The 26,713-nt window shown below is 27.1% G+C and overlaps 1 protein-coding gene across 3 annotated transcripts in view; it reads right to left on the reverse strand.

The window, feature by feature from the left end:
• LOC105844181 (coiled-coil domain-containing protein 30) overlaps positions 1-26,309 on the reverse strand; it is a 129,287-nt gene extending 102,978 nt beyond the window's left edge. For 2 of the 3 annotated variants that reach the window (XM_065803323.1, XM_065803322.1), the window contains exons 1-4: positions 26,025-26,309; positions 14,323-14,525; positions 5,443-5,490; positions 592-785 (exon numbers count right to left, since the gene is read on the reverse strand). In XM_065803323.1, coding sequence (XP_065659395.1) covers positions 592-785; positions 5,443-5,490; positions 14,323-14,525; positions 26,025-26,158 — 579 coding nt within the window. In that variant the 5' untranslated portion in view covers positions 26,159-26,309. The remainder of the gene's footprint in view (positions 1-591; positions 786-5,442; positions 5,491-14,322; positions 14,526-26,024) is intronic. The other variant, XM_065803324.1, reaches the window with a different exon arrangement.
• Positions 26,310-26,713: the final 404 nt, after the last annotated feature.

Here is a 26,713-nt window from a genome sequence, read left to right on the forward strand (position 1 = left end):
GAAAACTTGATTTGAAATAAACTCAAATTTTTGAGAACAGCTACAAAATAAATAAAATTACGCGATATTTCATTGTTTTTATTCAATATCAAAGCCACAGTAACATATTACTTCCAATAGATAGACTACTACATTAACAAAAAAACCAAAGCTTTTTTATCTGATTTCCCGGACTATACATGAAAAAAATTCAAACAAAAAATTGTCCACCCTTTCCTTTGTATGCACTGGCTGCTTTAGAGTGACCTTCTCCCCATACCTGCATACGTATTTAAAGATGACCTTTGGGAATTAATTGACTAACCCTGAATATAGCTCTCGAAGACTTGATGCCAAGAATTCAACAATTTTAATTTTTCTAACAGAGTATTCCATACCCCTCCCCAAATTCAATCATTGTTCAAGGAGGCCTCGCAAAAATGTTTTGCTCCAGTCCAGTCCACTTTTCTAAGGACGGCTCTGTTCATAAATTTCATGATAATCTTTTCCAATTGTAACTAATGTAACAATGTAATTGCAGAAAACTGGCAAAGTTTTTAAACCAAAAATTAAAAACAACACAATATGTAACTAATCATATTTGCAAAATACCTTAAGCTGTTCCATAGACTTTTGAAGTTGATCTATTTTTAACTGAGCTGCCATTAGCTTTTTTTCAACATTGTTCTTCTCTTCTATAGATCTGTTATGCTGAATAACCATACAGTGGTAATCTTTTATTCTTTGTTCCAAATGACTTGATAATATTGCTCTGTCAGAATCAACATATTCTTTTGCTGAAAGACCTTTAACATAACAACATTTTATTTTTTATTTGAATTCAATAAGCGGAATAAAAACATACAAAAAACATATAAAATGAGTACTTAATGTATGCAAACACCTATTTTTTACTATTTATCTACCTAATAGTAGTTTACCTACTTGAAACCTAAAAAAATATTATAATTAAAGTTAGTTTCCAGATGATGTAAAAAAAAGATAATATGGTTATCAATGTTTATATATGTTTCCTGACATAGTAAACTATTTTAAATCATTTTTGTCTTGCTCAATATTTTAAACAAATTTTCACTTTATATACTGGATTATTTTTTCCCTACTAAAAATCAAAATTATGCCATTATTAAAATTATGCTATAGTGCATAACTTTTCATAACATAATAATTTAACATTCATCATAATAATATATATTTTTTTATGTTAATTCACATCCCCAAGGCCAAGAAGGCCACTACAGACAAGGAGGCTACTTAATTGTGGATATAACCCTCTCTTAACTCTATAAGTCCGAAACATGAACCTTGACGAACAAGGACGCTGCGCGAAGAAACAAGTTGAGCGCGGTACTACCAGGGATGTGGTGGGGATCGAACTCGGAACTTCTCGCTTATGAAGCCAGTGCTCTGCCACTACACTACTACCTCTGTAAATATAATAATATAATATAATATGAATATAGAACTATAATATGAATATAGAATATACCTCTGTAAATATAATAATATAATATATTATGAATATAGAAACATAAAATAAAATATAAAAAATGTATTAAAAAAAGTAAAAATACAAATAAAAAAGCTCAGCTCAAACATTAAAGTATTATGTAACACTATGTAACAGATAATTTCCTTTTTTCTTCTTAAGATAAAAGTGTATTTTCCTAACTTATTTTATTTTTGACTTGTTTTGCCAACAACAAATAGAAAAGAGCTGTTGTTTCACAAAAACTTTACTTCTGTGATTGGGACAACAAAACTTCTTGAGTCGCATTAAATAACTCTAAAATATTCCCAAACACTTTGACTTACTCAGAAGATCCAAGAATTTTCCAAAATATTTTAAAACTTTCAAACATAGATTATCCTGGTCATGTTTAAAATATCCGTAACAATTTTTTCCAATATCATTCGGAAAAAAATCCAGAAAAATATTTTGAAAACATTTCCGGAGAGATCCGGGAATAAAAAAGACTTATTGTGTATTTCAGAATATCTCAAGTACTTGAAAAGAAAATTTTTAACAGGCACTCTTCTATAAAAAAGAAAAGTATTTTAATACCTACTTAAAAAGAGTTTATAAATTAAATTAAACTAGATTTTTAGGAGAAATAGTCAAAATAAAGTGATCTTTAAGGGCTAAGTGTTTACATATCTTAAATAATACTTAAAAGATAAGTTTCATATTATTTAAACATTCCAAAAAAAAGTATTTATCAACACATTAGCAAAAAACTTTTTAATAAATAATTTTTAACGTCATCACTTTTTCTCGAAAGTAAGTTCCGGATCTTTGAATTTTTTAAAATTCAAAGATCCAGAACTTACCTTCGATAAAAAACTTCAAACCAATTTAAAAATGATATATATATGTGTGTATGTATATGTGTATGTGTGTATATATATATATATGTATGTGTATATATATGTATATATATATATATATATATATATATATATATATATATATATATATATATATATATATATATATATCATTTTTAAATCCATATAAATAAAAAACCAATTATCTTAAATACTTAAAAATCAATCTGATGGCAGTAATCTACCTCAACTTTCAAATAAATAAAAATTTATTTTTACAAAAATAATTATTTTTGGCCATCTTGGACTTCAAAGTTATAAAAAAAACACTTTCAAGAAATAAGTTCAATATTAATCAAGCAAATGAAAGTGAAATACACATGCAAATGTGAAACTTATGTTATTTTTTGAGAATGAAGGTGGTAGTCATCATTCCTGATAAGTTTTGCAACATTGAATTTAAAATTATAGAAGTTAGACCCCCTAGAAAAGCCTCCAGCCTTAAAATGGTAAAATTAAGTCTATTTTTGAACTGAAAACTAACCGGGTGTCCAGTAAATTTAACACTTTAAGCTTTTAGGAGCGTATCTTCAATGAAACTAAACTAAAGGCATCTAAAGGTATCTTAGGAGAGTGTAAAAAAGTTACTAGAAACAAGATATCGCAAGCACTTAAAACAAATATCAATAACTTTTATCTGGGTGACGAATATTCTCGGATATGTCCTAGTAAGAAAGAACTTGTTTCAGTTAAAATCGATGATCAAAAATAGCATATCCAAAAGCGATAATTACTTGTAAATCTAAAAGAGCTACATTTAGAATTTCTAAAAACAGAAGAGAAAATAGCATTTTCAAAGTTTTGTCAGCTTCTTCCAAAATGGTGCATAACAGTAGATAGCGCATCTGGAATGCATTCAGTTTGTGCCTGTCAAGTACACCAAAATTCAAAGTTGATTACTTATGCAGTGCCCGGTAACATTGAATGTAAAGAACTTTTATCAAAAACAGCATGTGACATTGAGAATCACAGCTGTATGATTCATAGTTGTGATAACTGTCCTAATGTAAAAAACTTAAAACAGTATATAAGTGATATCTTTAATCAACATGGCTTTGGATATAAGTATATACTGCTGTATAAACAGTGGTTAAAAAAGGAGAATGTTATTAGTTTGGTAACTTTAGAACTTTCGCTAGGGGAGTTTCTGGAAGAAATTGTTTCTATTATTGAAAACTTGCGCTCACACCATTTTATTTCAAAGGCACGGTCCTTATTCCTTCGAATTCAGAAAGAAAATCTTTAACAAAACCAAATTATTATTTTGCTTATTTTTGCAGAAAATTATAGTTTTACAGCACAAGATGCAGTCCAAGGATTTCATTGGAATAATAGCCAAGCAACACTACATCTACATCATAAAACTCTTAGCAATCTATGTCATCATTTTCAAGACCATGGAATACGTGCAGAGTGGTATTTTTTTGCAACAACTCATGGTAAATGTCCATGTGATGGCATTTGTGGGACCGAAAATTTATAGATCATCCAGGTCATATTTTAAAAATCCGAAAAATTGTTTGGGTAAAATATCCAGAATATATTTTCCTTTATTTTTCCTTTAATCTAAGTTGTTCCTAACCTTTTTTTCAAACTTTTATTTATTTTTCGACTAGTGATGAGTGAAAAAGCTTAAAAAACAAAAATATAACAAAAATTTATACCTAAACCTATTTCAAACAACTTGTCTTTTTGAAAAAGACAAATTGTTTGAAATAGGCTAAGACATTTATTTTTCAAATTGCCATAATTTTAGAATGCTTCAAGATAAAGGTTTGAAATTTTAGGGGAATCTTATTTTTCATAAAACCTATAAGGGGTGTAAATTTCATGAAAACCTGAAATAGTCCCAGAAAATTTCCAAAAAAGTGGCTCATCTAATATGGAATGGCTCTTATCTAACTTTTTTTTGACAGGCTGTTTCTTCCAGAATTTTTTCCTGATAAACCTACAGAAAGAGAAACACCCTGTTGAAAAAATTTAGATAAGTGTTTTTACTAATTTATTATTCCTCCGTTCTTTAAGAACATTGAGCACTCTATTTGAAGTATATACGAACATAATTTATATATATGTATACATATATTTCAGTTTTCTCCACTTAGCCAGCGCTTTCACGCTCAAGCCATTTTGCACTCACCTACATGCCCGAAAAACTTGGGCAAGCACATAAAAAAGCGCTTGCCAAAAAAATAAAAACGTTTTTTTAAATTGAAACTAATCTTTTTCTGTTCATCAGATACATTTATAAAAAATCATTAAAATATTTTATTTTTGAACTATTTAGAACTCAAACAAAACGCTCAATTTGCCAAATTTTTTTTTGTTTTTAGCAATTTTTATTTTAATTACTTTATCTACATTTAAATGAAACCTTTTGCTGAGTTTTTTTTTAGTTACTTCATTAAGAAAAACGTTTGTCTTTCCGCTTTTATTTTAATTCCATTGCCTAATATTTATATAAAAAGTTTTTAATTTTCATTTTTATACCGTTTTTATTTTAAGTATTTTGTCTAGAATTCAAATAAAATGTTCCATTTGCCTGTGTTTTTTATTTTGTTGTTGTTGTTATTATTTCTTCTAGCATTTATTCAAAGCATTATTTTTGCTGTTTTGAATAGCAGAAAAATATGAATTTTCAAAATCATGCACGCCAACCTAAAGATGACCATTTGGCCAATGCTTTATTATACACTGGCATTAAACTTCAAACGGAGAAGACCGATATTTATATATAAAATTGAGTAGCCTTCTCAACTGAAGAGGCCCTCTGACCCTACTTTTATAAATAAATAAAAACCATTTATCTTCTATTTGTAGTTACACCTGTTTAAGACACAGTAGATTAAATAATATTTTATACAATTTAATTTTATGTTTTAGATCAAAACTTTCTTTTTAGCAGTAAAAATTTTCTAAATTTCAAAATAGTAATTACAGTTTTTATATGCTATGGTATGGCCTCCCAAGCTAAATCTGTTTATTCTACAATATTTATACAATTTAATAATTGCTGAGGCATGACTGCAATAAACAAATATTTCTTAAATTTACCTGAAATACAATCCCATGCTCGTCCAGATGGAATTAGAGGAGCAATAACTAAAAAATATTTAAACATTTTTAAAATTAAAAAAAATATATTTAAACATTAATGGTGTTCATAGGTAATAGTAATTGAATAAATGGAAAAAAAAGTTATAATCTAATTTAATCATGTTTTTAGTTAATAATGAGAAGTTTCTTTCTAAGTGATGGATCCCATTTAAAGTGAAGCACTTCTTTCACCTTTAATTTAAATTTGGTCCAAAACTTCAAAAGAATCACAATTAGACGAATTTTTGCAATTAATTGACGTTTATATACATGAGTCGATCAGTTTTAAGGTGTTTATCCATGTTGCCGAGTGTCTGCAGGTTTCTTTATTATAATTGGCATTACAGTTAGCACACAAAAATATTATTGTATAAAAAAATTGTATAAAAGTAGCTAAGGAAGTGGATCTTTTACAAAAACTATTTTTTATTATATTAGTAGTAAACATTAATTTTAACGGAACATCTTTGAATTTTTTATGAACAACTTGTCATTTTTTATTTTCGTATATTCAAAGTAAATTATGGAAGTTAATGGAAGAGCGTTAAAACCCTCTACATTAAATGGGAAAAACCCTCACTTAATAAACAAACCTCTTATCATGTTATTATCTATTCAATCAAACTGACAGTTTATTATATTTTGATTTTGGCAATATTGATTATTTATTTAACAAGTCATTTTTCAATTTTTGCTTAAATAAAGGGATAAATATATATGTATATATGTCAGGGGCGGAACCAAAAATATTGGAGATAACTAACTTCCAGACATGGAACAAAACCCACAAATTTATATGTATATACTTATGCCAAATAAGAATGATTTGCAAAAACTTGTGATGATTGGAGTCTGGAAAAAAGAAAGCCCTAAAATTTTGGCCACTACTGCCCCAAACAAGAGAGCAACAAGTTGATAAAATATTTTTTCTTTTTCCCAGACTCCAATTATCGCAATTTTTTGCTAATCATCCTTACTTGACATAAGTATAAACATGCAAACTTGTCTGTTCCATGTCTGGAAGTTAACTCATAAAAAATAGTTAGATCTGTGCCTATATATATATATATATATATATATATATATATATATATAGATCTATAGTTTGTTGGCTTTAGGAAGAGCGGAAGGAAAAAAGTGATTCTTACGCCAACACATACGTCACTTTTAATTACTTTTGACTTTCGTCCAACATTTTCGTGTTGGACGAAAGTCAAAACCATTAATTTAATTACAAATTAATTGTTATATAAAAAAAACCACAAAAACGCAAATTTAATTGACCAGAATGTTTTTAAAAACATTCTGAATGTTTTTAACAATATAAACAATGTTTTTATTTTTATTTTTTTTAATAAAATGTTTTTATTTTTATTTTTTTTAATAAAATATTTTTATTTTTATTTTTTTTACTGTAAATCATGCGTGGAGTGTTGCTACATCGACTATCTTATAGCCTGACTCGCAAGGGAGTGCTGCTACATCGACTGACAAATAGCCTGACTCGCAAGGGAGTGCTGCTACATCGACTGACAAATAGCCTGACTCGCAAGGGAGTGCTGCTACATCGACTGACAAATAGCCTGACCCGCAAGGGAGTGCTGCTACATCGACTGAGGGTTTGGTTGGGGCAGGCAGTCTATCATTATTTAAAAAAAAAAATTCCGGTCTTGCATTTTAATTTTTACTTTTTGTCAACAAAATATGGAAAAAACTTTCAGACAACATCTAAGGGTTCTATATATATATATATATATATAAATATATATATATATATATAATATATATATATATATATATATATATATATATATATATATATATATATATATATATATATATATATATATATATATATATATATAGGAAAAAATTTGGGCGGCTGTAAAACCTTGTTCCTGCAAACCTTAGCAGAAAATCTGTGATTTTTTCGCTAAAAAAAAAAAATACTTGCGTTTATTATTATATTGGATAATACTGCATAGCTGCTCTACAGATTTCCTACTGGAGAAGGTTAGAACTTTTTTTTCAATTTAAACAGATTTTGGGCTCATTTTAGTATTATTCATATGTTTTGTTACGTCAACAATAGATATTTCGTGTCAAAATTAATAATATCCAATTATAGTAGCCAATGCTAGTTACGCGGTTTTACACTATCTCCAATAATATATATACATATATAAACAGGCCTTGTTTTAAATAAAAAATGTTTAACGCATTTGCCTAATGTGAATTTGACGTCATAAAATTCTCTATATTTTTTTATTTTTTAAAGACATTAACTTATTTAAATTACTGCAATTATTTACCGCAAAACAAGCTAAATGATTTTTTATTTAAAAAAAAATTAGCAAGTAACAAATAACAAAAATTATGCTAATTTATTTACTTTATTTATTAAAAGTTTATTATTTTATTTGCAATTTTGTTGTGAAAGCAAAGGCTATTTTTTAATAAGCTAATTTTTTTTTAAGAATAAATGAAATTTAAATATTGAATAATATTTAGTAATAATTTTAAACCTAAGCATTAACTTTAATTTTCATAAACTTAAAAACATTTTTTAAATCAGAATAAAATTATATGTTTTTTAAATCAAAATTAAAATATTTTTTTTATAAGAAAATAAATATATATTTTTATTAAATTAGTTTTAAATAAAATCATATAATTTTATCAGAATAAATTATATTATTATGACATTTGCTTTCAGCTTATAAGTGTTTTTTAAGCGAAAAAATTATTCATTTCAATAAAATAAAAACAAATTAAAAATAAATTATCATAATATAAAATTAAGATCAAATAAAATTTAACTTTTTATTTATTATTAATTTATTTTTTATTATTAAAAAAAAATTTATTATATTTCATTTTATTCCAATTAAAAGTTGTATAAATATTCTTGTGCTTGGAAGATTGATAAATGATAAATAAAAATTTTTATTAAATAATTTTCTTTTATGTTTTTTTTTTTTATATATTTTGTTTAATAATGTAAATAAACAAAACTTGTGATTACCTATAACAGGCCTTGTTAAGAAGCGTTACGCAGCTCGCATTTTGCTTGCGAAAAGGCGATTTGCCTATGCGCTCAGCAGTTTTGCGCTACGCAAAAACTTATATCTTTTAGAATATTTAAATTATCTTTTGATTATCGTTAACGTGACGTTTATTCAGAAGAAATAAAGTCGTAAGTAACCGCAATTGTAAACTAATAGATTTTTTTGTTAAAGAAACAGTTTGTTTCATTTTTTTTTTATTAAAAATTACTTAAAAAAAATAAAGTGTTTAAGTTTTATCTTAAGGAATTAAATATATAAAATATTTAATATATATTTATATAATATAATAATATATTTTTATATTAAATATAAAAATTATTTTAATCATAATAGTTTAAAAAATACACGATTTATTTTGATGTAAAAATTTTATTAATAACATATTTTATTTATTGTTAATTCAATAACGTAAAGTTTTAATGACGTTCATTTAATTTATGAAAATAAATTATGATCACGAATATGTTATTGGTAACTGATAAATAACAAAAAAAAACTCTATTGTTTAAAAACATTATTAAAAAGAGTTCACAAATTAAATAAGAAAAAATTTATTAACAATTGATAAAATAACCAAAAACCAAATGTAAAACCATAAGAAAATAAACAAATATTTTACGTTTCATGAAAAAAATATTTTTTTCAAATTAAAATTTAGTTTATATTTGAAAAAAAATAATAAAAATGATTTTTTTAATAAGAACTTTGATTTTATTTGTAACTTATGTTATAGTGAGAAAAAAAAAACTTTTTGCATGATTTTTAACGCGGTAATAAAATAACTTTAATTAGGGGTCGTCCATAAAGTACGTACGCCAAAAATTTTGAAATTTGACCCCCCCTCCCCCCTGTTGCCATGCATACTTTTATGTCCCCACCCCCCCTTAAAAGTACGTACGTTTCTCAAATACCCCCCCCCTCAAATATCCCCCCCATCCCTCCTTTTTTTTTTTTTCTTAATTAAAAATTTTAATTAAAAAAAAAAAAGACGGAGGGTACCTTAGATACTTTATACTACCCCAAAGCTTTTTGCTTACGCATTTTAAAAACGTCTTTAAGTATAAATGCAAATAATAATTTAAATAAATTTAAAATTCACTAATGTAAGTGTGTATTTGGGCGAAAGGTTTATGCGGCGGCAATAGTCCACGGAGATCCAGGTTCGATTCTCGGTGAAATCTAAGAAAAACTTTTTTTGTTTTTTTAACGAATCAAATGTAAATAAACTATACTTAAGGTGGACGTTTTTTTCAGACACCCCTCTTTAGTAAGTAAAAAACGAGTCTAAGGTGAGATCAGTAATATTGAAAACAAAGGGTAAAACCCAGTGGGAGGGAGCAACAGCAAATTTTGTGCCCTTTTGCTATTTTAAGAAGCTTTTTATTTTAGCAAAACCTAGCGGTCTTTGAGACGCCATTGACACGTTTTTTTTTGGGTGACTCCGTCCCATCAACCACGGCCCTCAGGTCTTACTCAGGGCCAGTATATAAGGGCGGGCATGTGTGCATGGGCCCCCTCAGGATTTTTTGATGTTTTGATTTTTGATGATAGAACACTTTCACACAACGTGCAAACTTAAGTTTGTTAATATGCTAAATGAGGTGGCCTTGCAAAAAATTTGGATGGCGGAGGCCATCCAAATTTTTTTCCAAATCTAAAAGTTATAACCATGCAAAATTTACACCCCTCTCATTTTGGGGGTCAGGAGGGTAAGCGTTTTAAGGCTTTTTGTTCACAGGCCTCCGCCATCCCGATATTTTGCAAGGCCTCCTCATTTGGCATAGGTATAAACAAACTTAAGTTATGAGTTTGCACGATGTGTGAAAGTGTCCTATCTGGAACATCAAAAAATTCTGCGGGCGCCCATACATGTGTGTGCATAGAGGAAAACTATACCCTCTACTTCATATACCATACATCTTTTTATGTTGGCAAACTAGAATCTTTAGTCAGAATGTAACTTTTCTATTGATTAGCTGGTTAATTGTGATAAATTAGAAAATCGAAGTACGTACTTTTAAATTGAACCCTCCCCCCCCCCCTCCCATACGCTTTCGTACGCTTTTTGAAGACCCCCCCCCTCCCCCCTATGAGCGTACGTACTTTATGGACGACCCCTTACAATGTGGTACTTGTAAAGACGCTAGTGACGCAATATAACTTCTAACGATGCAAAATATATTTGCTGAGTTGAGTTACTTAAAAATGCGTTACGCGTTTTTGCTACGCAGGGAAATCTCGTAACAAGGCCTGCTATAAATAACATTGTTTTCTGTTACTAAATATTTCAATAAAATAATTAGCTTAATAAAAATTAAGTTTTCTTAGTTTTTAATTTTATTTGAGTTTTTTTTTATGAGTAAACTTATATCTAATATAATTGTCATTCAAACTTTTTTACCTAATCGTCACTCAAAAGTTAATGTGGTTTTTTATAAAATTAATTACTTTTTTTATCTTATTGCTTATAGAATAACTTAAAAGTTAAAAAATGATAAAAAGTCGCTTAATTGCTCTAGGTGTATGTAAATATGCTTAACGCGTACATAAATTGCCATCAGCTTATCACTTTAAAACAAGGCCTATATATATATATATATATATATATATATATATATATATATATATATATATATATATATATATATATATATATATATAGCTGCAAATCCCTCCCGTAAACCACTTTAGGATTTGGGAAAGAGTGAGAACTAAAGCTCTAGCTTCCCACCAAGGCCTATATATATATATATATATATATATATATATATATATATATATATATATATATTTATATATATATATTTTATATATATATTTATATATATATATATATATAAACAATTTTAAAATGAATTCTACAAAATAAAATTAAAGATAAATAAAAGACAAGGTTCAAGTTTAAGATTAGCTTTTTTGTTCACAAAATGTGATCGTTTATTTATTTATTTATTTTCATAACAGTCAATATCACTAACATAAATCACATAATGATCAAGTTAACTAAGTTGTTTATAAAAGAAAACCATATAGTTGTAAATAAAATGAAAAACACAAAGTCATTTTCGAATAACAATACTTTCAAAAACGCAGTTATTGCACACAAAAAAATTAAAAAGAGCGCTAAATGAAATTTAAATGTTGTAATTTCATTGACTAACTGATTGGTTTCTGAAATAAAAAAATCAGTTTCTTATAAAAATGCAATTATGAAAAAATAAATTAATATTCTGTTGTAAATATTTTTCTTAGTCAATGCAATGTCTTCCTATTGAAACCTGTTATTTAAAATTCAGTTTATAATATTAAAAACTTTTAAAAATACATTTGAAAAAGTAAAACATTCTTTTTGAATGTTATAACTTCTTTTTTTTATTTTGCTCAAACTCATATATTGATAATATAAAATTATTACATACTAAATTATTACATAACAATTTTTATATTATGTAATGACTTATATATTTTAAATGAATTAGTTATAATGAATTATTAAAATGTATCAAATTTTAAAATATTTTTTATAAGCAGTAAAAACTTTTATAGCTCTTTATTTGTCAAACTTTTTATCAAATAAGTAAAATTGTTAATAAATAAATGAATAGCTAGCGTGAAAGCCCATATATATATATATATATATATATATATATATATATATATATATATATACAACCCTCGGAATTAGGGTTGGCATTTGGCAATGCCAACCTACAAGTGTTTGAAGTTGGCAAAAAATTGCTGACCAGGTTTCAATGTTTTATAGTAAGACCTTTGTATCAAGCTTTTTTTTGCCAACCTGATGCCTGAATTAAGGTTGGCAAACTATTGCCGACCTCAATTTTCCTATTTCCATGGGTTGTATATGTATGTATGTATGTATGTATGTATATATGTATATATAAATATATATACACAAACACACACACACACATATAAGTATATATACTACACACATATATATTAAGGGTATTCAAAAAAATAAAATTTTCAAAACGCAAATATACAAGAAACCAAATTTGGAGCAAATATAAAAATAACTTGATTAAAAAAAAAAACTCTAAAAATATTTTTACCTTGCGCTCAAGCAGCTAAATACCCGAAAAATATTTTTTTTCAATTTTTGTGTATCCTAGTTTTTTTATTGTTGTTTAAATTAAAAAAAGGTTTCCCAAAAAATATTTTTTGCACAAAATACACACAATAAAAAAAATTTTGCGCAAATACGCCAAAAAAAAAGTTTCTTTTTTTGCCTATATTATGCAAAATCTTTTTTAAAAATTTAAACAACAGTTATGTAAAAACCAGGATACACAACAATCTAATAAAATAATTTGGACCATTACGATCACATTAGAAAAAAAAACTTTACAAATTATTAAGATTCACCTTGCACTCAAAGCCAAATAATTTAGGAATAGTTTGGGGCATTTTTTGGGGTATTTTGCTGCTTGAGCAGAAGGTAAATGTCAATACTTATGGAACTTTTTTTGTAATCGTATTTTTTTCTATTTGTTCCAAATTTGGCTTCTTGTGTATTCGTGTTTTGAAAATTTTTTTTTTTTGAACACCCTTAATATATATATATATATATATATATATATATATATATATATATATATATATATATATATATATATATATATATATATATATATGTATATATATATATATATATATATATAAATATATATATATATATATATATATATATATATATATATATATATATATATAAAATCTCCCCCTGCCTATAATAACATTCCCAAAAAATGTATGCTATGTTTGCAAAAAAAATTTGAAATAATTACTCATTTAAATCAAGAAAATTTATTAAATAAAAAATCTGAATTAATTTCTAAATGTAGGCACGAAAATAAATACCTCTTAAAAAATTATAAAAACAAATGACCAAATTAAACTTTCCCCATTCCAAAGAAAATTATTTAATAATTACTTTCTGTAACTTCCCGTAAACAAAAAAAATATAGTAATTAAAAATTTTTTTATAATAATTTATAACTTCCTAAATATTAAAATATTTTTTTCTATAAATTGAATTTTTTTTGAGATTTAGTAACTCTTCCTGATGATCCAGCAATGGTGAAACTTAAAGTAGAAGATAAAAGTTAGATAAGTGTTTTTTACTTATTTATTATTGCTCTGTTCTTTAAGAACATTGAGCACTCTATTTGTAAAATACACTAACATAATTTACATATATATATATATATATATATATATATATATATATATATATATATATATATATATATATATATATATATATATATATATATACATATATATATATATATATATATATACATATATATATATATATATATATATATATATATATATATATATATATATATATATATATTATATATATATATACACACACCAAGGAGATATATATAAAACTATCATTGATACCGTAATAATTTGAGTATGTGTGAACATAACTGGCAATTGAGAGTGTATGCATGTGAGCATATATATATATATATATATACATATATATATATATATATATATATATATATATATATATATATATATATATATATATATATATATATATATATATACATGTATATATATATATATATATATGTATATATATATATAAATATATATATATAAATATATATATATATAAATATATATATATATATATATATATATATATATATATATATATATATATATGTCATTAATGACTATTAAAAAATATAATTAGTAATAAAATTACGTCAATAATACTGACATGCAGTTGCATTTTTCCCAGTAAATGCTTTGTAAAGAGCTGGATTTTCATATTCTAAGGCATCAATGAAATGTTTGATTCCAGATGATCCTTTACGTCGAATTATATCAATAAAGCAACTAACTTTTTGTTGTCTTGTTACAGCACTATTCAAAATCTGTTCACAATCTTCTTCATCCAAGACCTTCTTGCTTATCAAGTAACTTAAAATAAATTAAATTTAGCACATTATTAAAGGCAACCAAGTAAAAACTGAAATAACAATGATAAATTTATTGTATTTTTATCTTGAAAATAAAAAACGGAGTTAGGAAAAAGATTAAACAAGTTAATAACATAATATTTTACATTGCAAATATATGGCTTTCTATCATTCCAATCAAAAGTTCTATTAAATACCCCAAAAAAACAAAGTTTTACTTTTTTTGTTTTTGCTTTAGAAAAAAAAAACTTAAATTTTTTTCCAAGACCTAAGCCTTTACAAATTTTAAAATTTGGATGTTTTTTATAGCTTTCTAAAAATTTTAAAAAGCGCACTTGGCCTCTTTCTGAAATAAACATTTCATTTTATTAAGTTTGCTACTTAAGTATATTAGTCCTGTTCATTTTTAACATTTTTTGTAAAGTATATATATATATATATATATATATATATATATATATATATATATATATATATATATATACATTTAATTTATTATTGCTCTGTTCTTTTAGAACATTGAGCACTCTATTTGTAGAATACACTAACATAATTTATATATATATATATATATATATATATATATATATATATATATATATATATATATATATATATATATATATATATATATATATAAATATATATATATATATATATATATATACTATGAATGCGTGTTTAGATAACATCTCTGACATCACACTGAAATAGCCTGTTGCTGGGAGCTTTAGTACATACACTATCTTACAGACTGCTGCCACAAAAAATGCAGCTATACCGACTAAGGGCTCGGCATAGGGTACCAAACTTTTCTTTTACTATTTTTTGTTTTTTTCTTGTTTTTCTGAGAAGATGTATCAAATGGTAGGAAAAATTAGTAACAAATTGTTATTTATATATGCTTAAGTAAATAGATGATATTAAAGGAATAAAAAATTTACAGATAAAAATATTTTTATTTCTAAACCAGTGCATCATAAAATATATCATGCACGACATTGTTTTACTTGGTACTATGTATAGTAATAGGCATATCTGAGACCTGATTGAACTTTTCCCTGCATCACTGCTCTACCTATTGAATAGAAAAACTAAACTTTAGGAGAAGCACAGTATGACCTGTCTTATATGTTATCATAAAAAATAAAACTACAAAAAAAAACACAAACTTGAAATATGAAAGTAAATATAAATGGTTGATTTTTTTTTTATTACTGTGTTTATTTTACTTTTTACTACCAATACGGTTCACATTTTTAGCTAAATAGCCTATATATGGCTAAAACAGGCCTATGTGCCTTAGTCTACCTTATTATAGGGTAGACTGGGGCATATAGGCCTATTTGTGTGTGCGAGTGTGTGTGTAGACTGGGGCACATGGGCCTATTTGTGTGTGTTTACAATAGACAAATAGGTCACATGGACCCATTTGTCTATTGTGTGCGTGTGTTTGTAAATGGTTTTCAATACATTTAAAACTGCTTTTGTCATGTCAGTTAAGTCATGTGAAATATTGTTTATAACTAATGAGTATAAACAACTTTCATCTTAAACCTTCAATTTAATATTGTGTGATGTTATATACTAAAACAATCCCAAGACTATTAACTCTAAACTTTATATATAGATAATGCAGTACAATCAAACACTAATAAACATAAACAGGTAAAACAAACAATAAAAAGTTTATTTTGAAGAAAAAAGCATGATGTTTTTTTTTTTGAAAGTTAAACCTACAACTTTCACCTAGAATCCCAGCTCGTTAAAGCGCCTAGTTTTTGAATAAACTTGAATGGGCTCACCTATATTGGTAAGTAATTTTAATTTTTTATTATTATTATTATTGTTTTTTTATTATTTTTTTATTATTATTTTTAAATCTGGTTACTAAGGTGTTCTAAAAAGTTCTGATTGTCTTGTAACCGCGCACCGCGGCACTAAGCGTCGCCCTATGCACAGTGGGCCAGAATGCACTTTTACTGGACAAAATTCATAACTAATTTAATGTAAGAGCTATATTCACTAAAATTAGTATGAGTACTAATATGATGTCTGCGCTTTTTATGAAGGTAATATTTTTTTATTTCGTTGCTATGGATACCTTTATTTTGCTTAGCAACAACCTACTTTTGTTATCTGCAGATATTTTATAAGTGCTATATTCACTAAATTTGCCATGAGTACCAATATGAGATCACACTTCTTACAAAAGCGATAATTTTTTAAATTTAGTTGTTATGGATACTTATATTGCTTAGTTACCGGATACTTTCCTTAGTTACAAAGTGGTAAATTGATATTTGAATATCTTATCGGATTTTTGACCCACCTATATTGAATAAAAATTGAGTATTTAGGTAAATAATGTTTTAGGAATAATAAAAACAAAAAATAGTGCAAGAAAACGTTATCAATTTTAAATTACATCAAAAAATTATAAAACAATAATATCGTTTGAAGATTGTTTAAGTAATTGTAAAACATCTGAAGGAAATGCTTTATGATTTGTTTGGTGTGATGTTGATTTACGCAATGATGAAATAACAGGATCACTGGAAACTAGGAGTCAATTGATAAGATCAGTATTTGTTGCTTTTCTGGATGTTTTTCGGCTGAAATTTTCGCGATAAGATTTAAAGTCTTTATTTCTAGCCTTTTGAGCTTCCTCTGACATAAGTCCGATGGGTAATGTAAGGCTTTTAATTATGTCATGTCCTTGTATCAATACTTTGTGAACTGATTGAGCCATGTAATACCATGGATAAAGGGACACATATAGTCTAAAAGTGTCAAAACAATAATCCTTGAACTTTAAGCAGTCTATTTCATATCCTGAAGAGAGCGTTACCAAGATAATGTAAAATCTGAATATAAGGTTTTGGTCAATACCCAGAATTTCAGCTGTTTGTTCATATGCTGCAAAAGCACGCCTTGAGGTATTGCCATCATTACTTGTTCCAGAACCACCACTTTTAGGGAAATCAACAACAAGTCCCATTTTTTTCATAAAATCAGTCTGAATCTTTTGTTTAGCTACAGATGCCTTTTCTTTGTGTTCTTTAGATCTTGCTTGCCACTTTCTTGTTTCTTTTTTATATGCAATGTGCAATAACATCTCAAAAAATCGAATCCATGCATGAAGACTGGAAAGACCATATTTGAACTCTCTGTTAGTATAATCTATATTAAGGATATCAAGACTATTCATATTTTTTGGAGAGACACCACACACTGAACAGCATTGGTATGAGTTATTTTTTTCAGATAATATTGTTTGAACCTTCCCATCAATCATTGTAAGTTCAATAATACAATTCACTTCAATAGAAGATCCGTAAACCTCTAATAAAATCATACCCAAGCTTTCTATCTCACTTTTAATGTACTGATCTTCTTCAATCACAGATTCCTTGGATTCCATTTTGTATGCAAATCTTATGGGTCTACAATAGGCTGTGGAGGAAGACTTTTGATTTCTCCAAATAGGCACCTTTTCGTTGCTGTTGTTAAATCCAGTCAAATCCAATGGGACAAGACAAGTAATAAATAATGACTCTTCACGCTTTAAATCTCTGTTAATGTCGGGTTCTGATAAAACTTGTTTATAAATGCTTTGGCCAGTAGCACCATCAAAACCAGCCTTACACGTTAGTGTCATTGTTTTTATTGCTTTGTCGTTCAATATCAAGTGCCTTAGCACAGGTTCCTGAACTGCACAGATTCTTTGCAAAGTATGAGTCATTAAATCTTTTAAAGGAACTGAAGCTGAATAGTCCTCCACTGTTATGTTTGCAGGATAACATTTCAATTTTGCATCTCTGACATCATTGTAAGCGGGGTAGATGTTATATTCTTTCTCCAAGGCTCCGCTTCTAATCAATTGATAGGAAGCTTTTGTCAGACTTGCATCAATTATTAAAGCCAGTGCTTCGTCTGCTGAATATTTAGTTGCTTTATCTGTATTTGATATATTTAAAACATTCTTGGCAGCAATAACAACAGATTCATGTCTAAATTTTTTATTAGCAGCAAAAAATAATTCATTGGATGAATGAGATTCAATTAAACAAGATACACGCCGTTTTTTAGTTTTATTAGAACTATTATCAAATGCAACTGGTTTTCGACCACGTCTACTTGCAGTTGGTTCATTGTCTTTTTTTCTGACAATTAAATATTCATTAAGCCAGTTCACAAACTTCTTTTCAAAATTTTTCACAGTATAGTTTGCAGATTTCCACTTTTTTTTATACAAGTAAACAAATCGTTGAACAGCATGTCTAAAATCAACGTCTTTAAAATCAGCAAATTTTGGCTGAATAAATTTTAATATACCTTCAGTAATATTTTGTTTTGAAATACTAAGATTGTTTTTTTGGAGAAAATTATGAATGTCTAAGTTTAACAAAACCATATCTAAATAATTATTGTAACAAGTATTTTGTATTTAAAAGTAAAATGTTATAATATATATGCCGCCTGGACTACTAATACTTGTTAGTACTTAAGTTACTACAAGTGTTAGTAATTAAAATTAAAAGTAATTAAATTACTGTCAGTGTTAGTAATTAAATTACTAACAACTACCGAAAATATGTTGTTGCTATGTTATGCAAAGTAAGGTATCCATAGTAACCAAAAAAAGTTAACCTCATAAGAATTCTGAATCTCATTTTAATACATACCCCCAATATTGTGTGTTTAGCGCAAGTAAAATACCGTTAAAACAACGTTAATGTAAAAATGAGTTGTTGCTATGCAAAATTTAGTACCATAGCAACCAAGTTAAAACATACATAAAATCTGAACGGGGATTTAAGGGGACGAGCAATCAATTAAAACTCGATTGAAGCATCATATAGCTCAAATAAATATAAGACAACACATGGCAAATTGTGGTAATTATTAGTTATTGTGCGGCAAAAAATAAGTTTCTTAAGAATTTTTTTTTTTTAATCTGTGATTTTCAAAGTATAACTGAGATAACATGCTATGACAAATTTATTTCACACATTGGTTTTTCTTATCTCTAAATACTCTAGAATAACATGTACTAATTTTTTGTTTCAAAAACGTAGATGTAATTGAAATATAACACAACGTTGATGTCACCGTTAATTACTTATTTATAATTTTTTATTTTTTTTATTTTATCTCAATATTCAAATGCTTAGAGTCCTGGTAACTAAGGGATTTAATATAAACAAATTATCAATAGATTTCTCCTAATATATGTAGATACTAAAATTAAATAGGTTTTCAAGATTAGACAACTAAAACTTTTCCCATTTTGTCCACCTACTGGCCCACTGTGCTATGCTTCAGAATGCTCAAAAAACGGCAATAATTCGACAATTTTTGACTAACATAGTAAATAAATATGTTATGATGTAATAATCATTTTTTGGGTCAAATAATTCCAGTTTGTTGACAAAAGTATTTAAGTTTAAATTTTAGAATCTTTAAGCCAAAACAAAATATTTTGTTTTGGCTTAAATCTTTAAGCCAAAACAAAATATTTATTATTACTCTATTGGAAATTTTTATGACATTGTTTTTTAAGAGGATGTTGATACCTAGATAAAAAAACTGTATTTCAAATTTAGATTCAGAGTTTTTAAAATTTGAGCAACCATGGTTAGAGTTCTGGCTCAGAACCAGCCCAATGAGCAACATTGATAAAAAAAAAAAAAAAAGGAGACATTAACTTATTTTATTATTATTAAATTACAATCATTTTATAACTTCGAATGAGAATGGTATTTCTTAAAGATATGCTTAATACTTTGGATCTGACTAATCTAAGTTGTAGTGCATTTACTTTATCATAGTGATTAACTTCAATAATTTATTTCGATATAATTTTTTTATTTACCTCAGATTTTTTTTTTTTAGATTAAAAAACAATTTTTCCAACTTTGACCAAGCTCAAAATTGTAATTATCAAATTAAAATTGGAATAAAAATTAATTAAAAAAATCATTTCTTTCATTTAAATTACTTTAATTCTCTCAAAATAATTATTAATAAAAATATACATGTAGTTGCTAAATATTTAGCAGTAAAAGAACATTGTTGGTAGTTGCTTTCCATTGAACCGTTTGTGTTTGACAAAAGAGACATATAAAATCAGTGGATCACTTCAAATTAGTTGATGGTTTATTCGGTTCTTCATAATACTTAACCTTGAAATTTTAAACGAATGAATCTACCTGGCATTTCAAACTTCTTAGTTTCAAGCTTCTTGAGCCTCTTCTGACTAAAATCCAATGGGAAGTTCTAAGGACTCTGATATCTGAACTCCGTGCAGCAGAGGTTTGTGAATAATAGGTGGTATGTAAATTCCAACTGTAGAGAGAAATAATTAAATCATTGGTGTTAATGAAGTTGTTTTGAAAAATTTAAGGGTCAATAACATGGCCAGAACATATGGCTACCGTAGTAGTTATCAGTCTTTCTACAAGTTCTTTATCAAATAATGTTAGCAAAAACTTGTATCCCTCGTTTTTGTTACCAAATCTTGCTCTGGGTTGGTCAAAAATTTGATATCAAAACGCTCCCAGTGGACAAGGGACCTAAAAAGACGACTTTTTAACGTTCAAATGATGTTCAAAATGTTTGAAAGACATTTAAAAGAGCTCTTTTTTATGTCCCAAGCCCATTGGGTCAGTTTTTCTCTACATTTTTTTTTAGTAATATTTTTTTTATTTGAACCACATTTAATATCTCATCAGTTGTTTTTGCCTGAAACTCTTGAATTTCCGTTTTAATTCCCAAATGCATAAGATAATTAAAAGTGCAAATCCAACAGTAAAGAGAACTTACTCCAAGGTGTATAATGTATGCTTTTTTGAAAATGTTTTCCTCGCAAAAATTGCAAGATTGAGTTAAACTAGTATCTGATAAAGTATTCACTACCTTCTCATCAAACATAGTAAATTCAATCTTATAGTTGATTTTGTCGATTTTATCACGAAGTTTCCTGATAAACCCGACTGATGGTGAAACAGCCATTCCTGCTTTAATCAAGCATTGTTGAAGATTTAAAACTTTAGATCTTACTGTCCATTAATTATGTCAACAAGTTTTTGGCAATTTTTACCTCGCTCCTCCGTTTCAGCAACTCCTTCGTCAACAACTTGTCAAACTTCCAAAGACCCCTCTTATAAAATTACTTCTACAATTGATAACCGCCTCCCATAATTGTCAAAAATTCTTAGACTCTCCCTTCTTTCTATTTTGTTGACGTAATAGATCCCATAGACTTTAACCCTAAATGATTTTAAATCAAATCCATGTCAATATTTGCTTATATCTACTTCTCAAATAAATTGACCCAATCTGTCGGCATGAAATAGGTACGGGCAAACAAGTTGAAAAGTAACGCGACGTTTTATCTTCATCAAGTAACAGATAAAAAAAGTTGTTAAATATGCTGAGCAACGATAGGGTGACTCACGTAGGCACCAGCAAAGTTAATTTGTTTAACTCTCGTAACTTGTTGAGAATCTTTAATAGTATAACTAATAAGGGTAAATCTTTAATTCCACTTTTCTTGTATGGTTCAGACTTTGTCACCTCACCTAAAGACAAAGCTGAATTGTTTGCAAAGAACTTTTCATCAATATCATCTCTTGATTCCACCAGGTGCGTTCTATCTGATATTGCCAACAAACAGGTTAATCCATTGCTTGACATTCGTATCACTCCAGCTTCTGTATCTAAAGTGATTTCCTGCTTAGACTCTTCTATAGCTTGTGGCCCGGACAATATATGTTATTGTCTTGCAGAATTGTTCTCCGGAGCTGTCGTCTATACTCTCAAAACTATTCAACAAGTTCTTATCAGAGTCTTGTTTTCCAGCCGGCTGGAAAGCGGCATCTGTTATCCCTATTTTTTAAAATTTTTGGAGAGCGATCTGATTCGTCTAACTACCGTCCTATTAGTCTTCTTCCTATCATAAGCAAGGTTTTTGAATCTTTAATTAACAAACACCTTATTTCTCATCTTGAATTGAATAACTTACTTTCTGACCATCAATATGGATTTCGATCTTCTCGTTTTACAGCTGATTTGCTAACAGTAATAACCGATAGGTTTTATTGTGCATTAGATAAAGGTGGAGAGGTTAAGGCCATCGCTCTTGAAATTTCTAAAGCTTTTGATGAAGTTTGGCATGCTGGTCTTCTCCATAAGCATTTTTCTTACGGTGTATCTGGCAACATCTTTAAGATTATGGAATCCTTCCTTTCCAATCGTAGCATAAAAGTTGTCCTCAATGGACAGCACTTCTCATCTTATTCTCTAATTTCAGGGGTTCCTCAAGGTTCTATCCTTGGCCCTATACTCTTTTTAATTTACATTAACGATCTTCCAGATATTCTCACATCTAAGGTGGCATTGTTTGCTGATAATACTACCTTTTGTTCGTGTCCTGATAAGAAACTAACACTCTCTGATTGCTTGGAGGGGGCATTTGAGCTTGAAAAGGATCTCACTTCTGCTACAGCATGGAGCTCACAGTGGCTGGTGAACTTCAATACAGATAAAACTCTGCAATATTGCAATAAGTTAGATCTTCCTATATTTATGAATGGTGATGTACTCAATGAGTCCTCTACTCTTCATCTTCTAGGATTAACTCTTACTTCCAATCTTTCTTGGAAACCATATATCAAATCAGTTGCAAAATTAGCATCTGCTAAAGTTGCATCTCTTTATCGAGCTCGACACTTTCTTACTTCGGATTCTATTCTTTATCTCTATAAATCTCAAATCCGGCTTTGTATGGAATACTGTTGCCATATCTGGGGCGGATGTTCTAATAATGCCTTTTCTCTTTTAGACAAGGTGCAAAAACGCATTGTAAACATAGTTGGACCTGCTCTTGCAGTCAACCTCCAACAATTATCCTATCATTGTAATGTTGCTTCTCTTTCTTTTTTCTACAAATACTATAATGGGCACTGCTCTAAAGAGCTATCGTTTCTTGCGCCATCTACTAAAATTCATTCTCGTGTTACTCGTCATCCAATTAAGTGGCTGTTCATAAGTGCTCCAAAACTGCTTATTCGTCTAGTTTTTTTCTTCGAACATCAGCTTTTTGGAATTTGCTTTCTTCATCTTGCTTTCCTGATTCGTATAATTTGCAATCCTTTAAGTCGTCTGTCAATCGTTACGTTGCTCTACAACCTTCATCTTTTCTCTTCCAGTAACTTCCAACTTTAATTATTTGCTTGCAGCCTTGTTGGAAGCAAAGATGTTTAAAAAAAAAAAAAATTTGCCAATCAAAGTTAAACGTAGTCGAACACTGAATGATTAATTTTGGTTCGGTTTTTTTGGTTAATGATAAAATTCGGTTACGAAGTCTAACAAATAGTATTATTCGTTAAACGAATATTACTATTTGTTTAACAAATAGTACTTATCGTTTAACGAATAGTACTATTTGTTAAACGAATAGTACTACTTGTTAAACGAATAGTACTATTCGTTTAACTATTTGTTAAACAAATAGTAATATTTGTTAAACGAATATTACTATTTGTTAAACAAATAGTACTATTCGTTAAACAAATATTACTATTTGTTAAACAAATAGTACCATTACTATTTGTTAAACAAATTACTATTTGTTAAACAAATTAATAATTACTATAATTAGTATAATTAATATAATTAATTACTTAATTATAGTAATTAATATAATTAATTACTATAATTAGTATAATTAATATAATTACTATTTGTTAAAAAAAATAGTACCATTTGTTGATATGTACGAATTTTTATATTATTTTATTGTTAATAAAAATTTGGCGTTCCTCCTATAATCATCAGTAGCTTGCTTGTAACTATTACAATTATTTTTATTTATTTTTTATTTTTACTGTTACCTCGTATTATTACAAACTATTATTTTTTATTTACACTGTTATTATTATTATTTCTTTATTAATTTTTATTATCACTACGTAGTATTTTGCATACATAATTATACATAGTATAATATACATCAATCTGTTGCAGATAGGTAAAATAGCGTCAAACAACTTTCCTCTAATACATGTCGGTTCTGAATTAATTTTAGTTGACAAATTTAAGTATCTAGATCATAAAATTGAAAAAAAAAAGTTATTACTTTTTAAAAGAACAATTTCAATTTCAAAAAAAAAAAAAATTTACTTTTATTATAATACTAATCGTTAAACTTCGCTTAACAAGTAGTATTATAATAAAATAATTATTTATTTATCGCATAGTATTACTCGTTTAACGAATCGAAGAAATGTTAGGATGGATTAAAATAGATTTTCAACTGGATTCGTGGCCATCAAAACAAAAATTTTATGACAATTTGATATAAGAATCAGGACATCAACAATTTCCAATTACCTCGAAGGCAGATTGTTTTCATTAAAAAAGTACATAAGTATACTTGTAAAATGAACAGTGAAAAAAAATTGTAATGTTAACCTTTTTTAGAAAAAGCAAGGAAGTGCTAGACAAAGAAAAAAAAGCAATAATTAAAATACCTGCTTCAACAGATTCAAATATATATTTGATTGCAGCAGCATATACAAAAAATGTCATTATGATACAAAATCACAGAGGATCATTTAAAGGTGACTCTTGTAATAATTGAATGTTGGCTATGTTTCACCAATGGGTTACATCTAGAAATCGTTTAGAGGATTGGTTGTACTAATACTCCTTGTCAAGCTCATTTTCTTTTTATTAACAGTATTTGAAACTATTTTCCATTAAAAAGGCCCACAATACAAAATAATATTGAGTATTAGCTCATCTATATTTTAGAACAATAAAGTTGTTGTCTGAAACTCTAAGGACCAACATGTATGTTTGAAAATCTGGATATTTACTTAACAAAATAAAAAGTTCTTGTTAGCTAGAAAGTTTTTTATTTTAGTTGTTTTAAATGTATTTATTTTTCCAGTTAATGTTTCATTGTTTGATCTTTTAACTAAACTTATTCTGTTTGCTTCGTTAGCCACGAAATGGAATATTAAAAATTATTTCAAAAATATAAAAACACCTAAATAAGAAAAGATGATTAAAAAAAAAAAAAACAATAATAACAAGAAACTATTTTTTCGAGTTCTAAATAAGTTAAAAAACTATAAAATATTTGTAATACGAATATTGTTGTGCAAATTATTATCGTCAAAAAATTCAGAGAAGAAGTTTTTGACTTTACAAACTTCTAAATGAATTTTAATTAAATCAAGAACTTTTGAACTTCTAAATTCAGTTATTAGATAAAAACAAATAAATATCAACTTTGTTTTAATAATTTCAAAAACTTCAGTTATTAGATTAATTTTTTATTCAGTTTTTTCAGTTATTAGAAGAAATTATTATTTTATTCAGTTATTAGAAGAACTTTTGAACTTCTAAATTCAGTTATTAGATAAACATCAACTTTGCTTTAATAATTTCAAAAACTTTAAATTTAAGTTTCAAATCAAAACATTACCTAAAAATGAATTGTCTGTGAATATCTAAATTCGTCGTAACCTCAACACGAAGGTTATCTAGTAACTCTTTATAGTTTTCTGTCGTTTTTTCATTTTCAGTAGCCGAACTTGTCTCGTTTAAATTTTTGGTCATTTTAATGTTAACTTTTGTTGGTTCGCATCATGAAAAATATACGCAGCTCATACAAACAAATGCAATTTGACTGATTTCAATGATTTAATTAAAAATGTTAATCCTGCAACATAAAAGCTCTTTAAGTATTTATTTAAATTGATCTGCGATTTCGATTTCGATTTCTGTCGTTATTAAAAAAACGCATTAATTCGAGAAGATATAAATCATATAAGGCAGTTGTCTACTTATAAATAAAGTAAAGTTTTATAAATTATATAAAAATTATACAAATAACCATAAAAAGCTGAGTTTGTTAAAAAAAAAAAACAAAAAAACATCCGAAAACGAAATACTATTTATAACGAAATACCGCTGGTAAGGCAAATACTAGATTATTATCAAAATTATTTTTATTCGTGAAAATACGATCTAACTCAAACTACATAACAAAAAATATTTGTTATTCAATTATATTTTTTATAAACCTCGTTTAACTCGATAATCATGTTGAGCAATTTTGCTTTGTGTTCTCTATGAGCTTCACGTTGACTTTACTATAACTATAATGTTATA

The sequence above is a fragment of the Hydra vulgaris genome, chromosome 08 (genome assembly GCF_038396675.1).
Source record: "Hydra vulgaris chromosome 08, alternate assembly HydraT2T_AEP".
In the NCBI taxonomy this organism is placed as follows: domain Eukaryota; kingdom Metazoa; phylum Cnidaria; class Hydrozoa; order Anthoathecata; family Hydridae; genus Hydra; species Hydra vulgaris.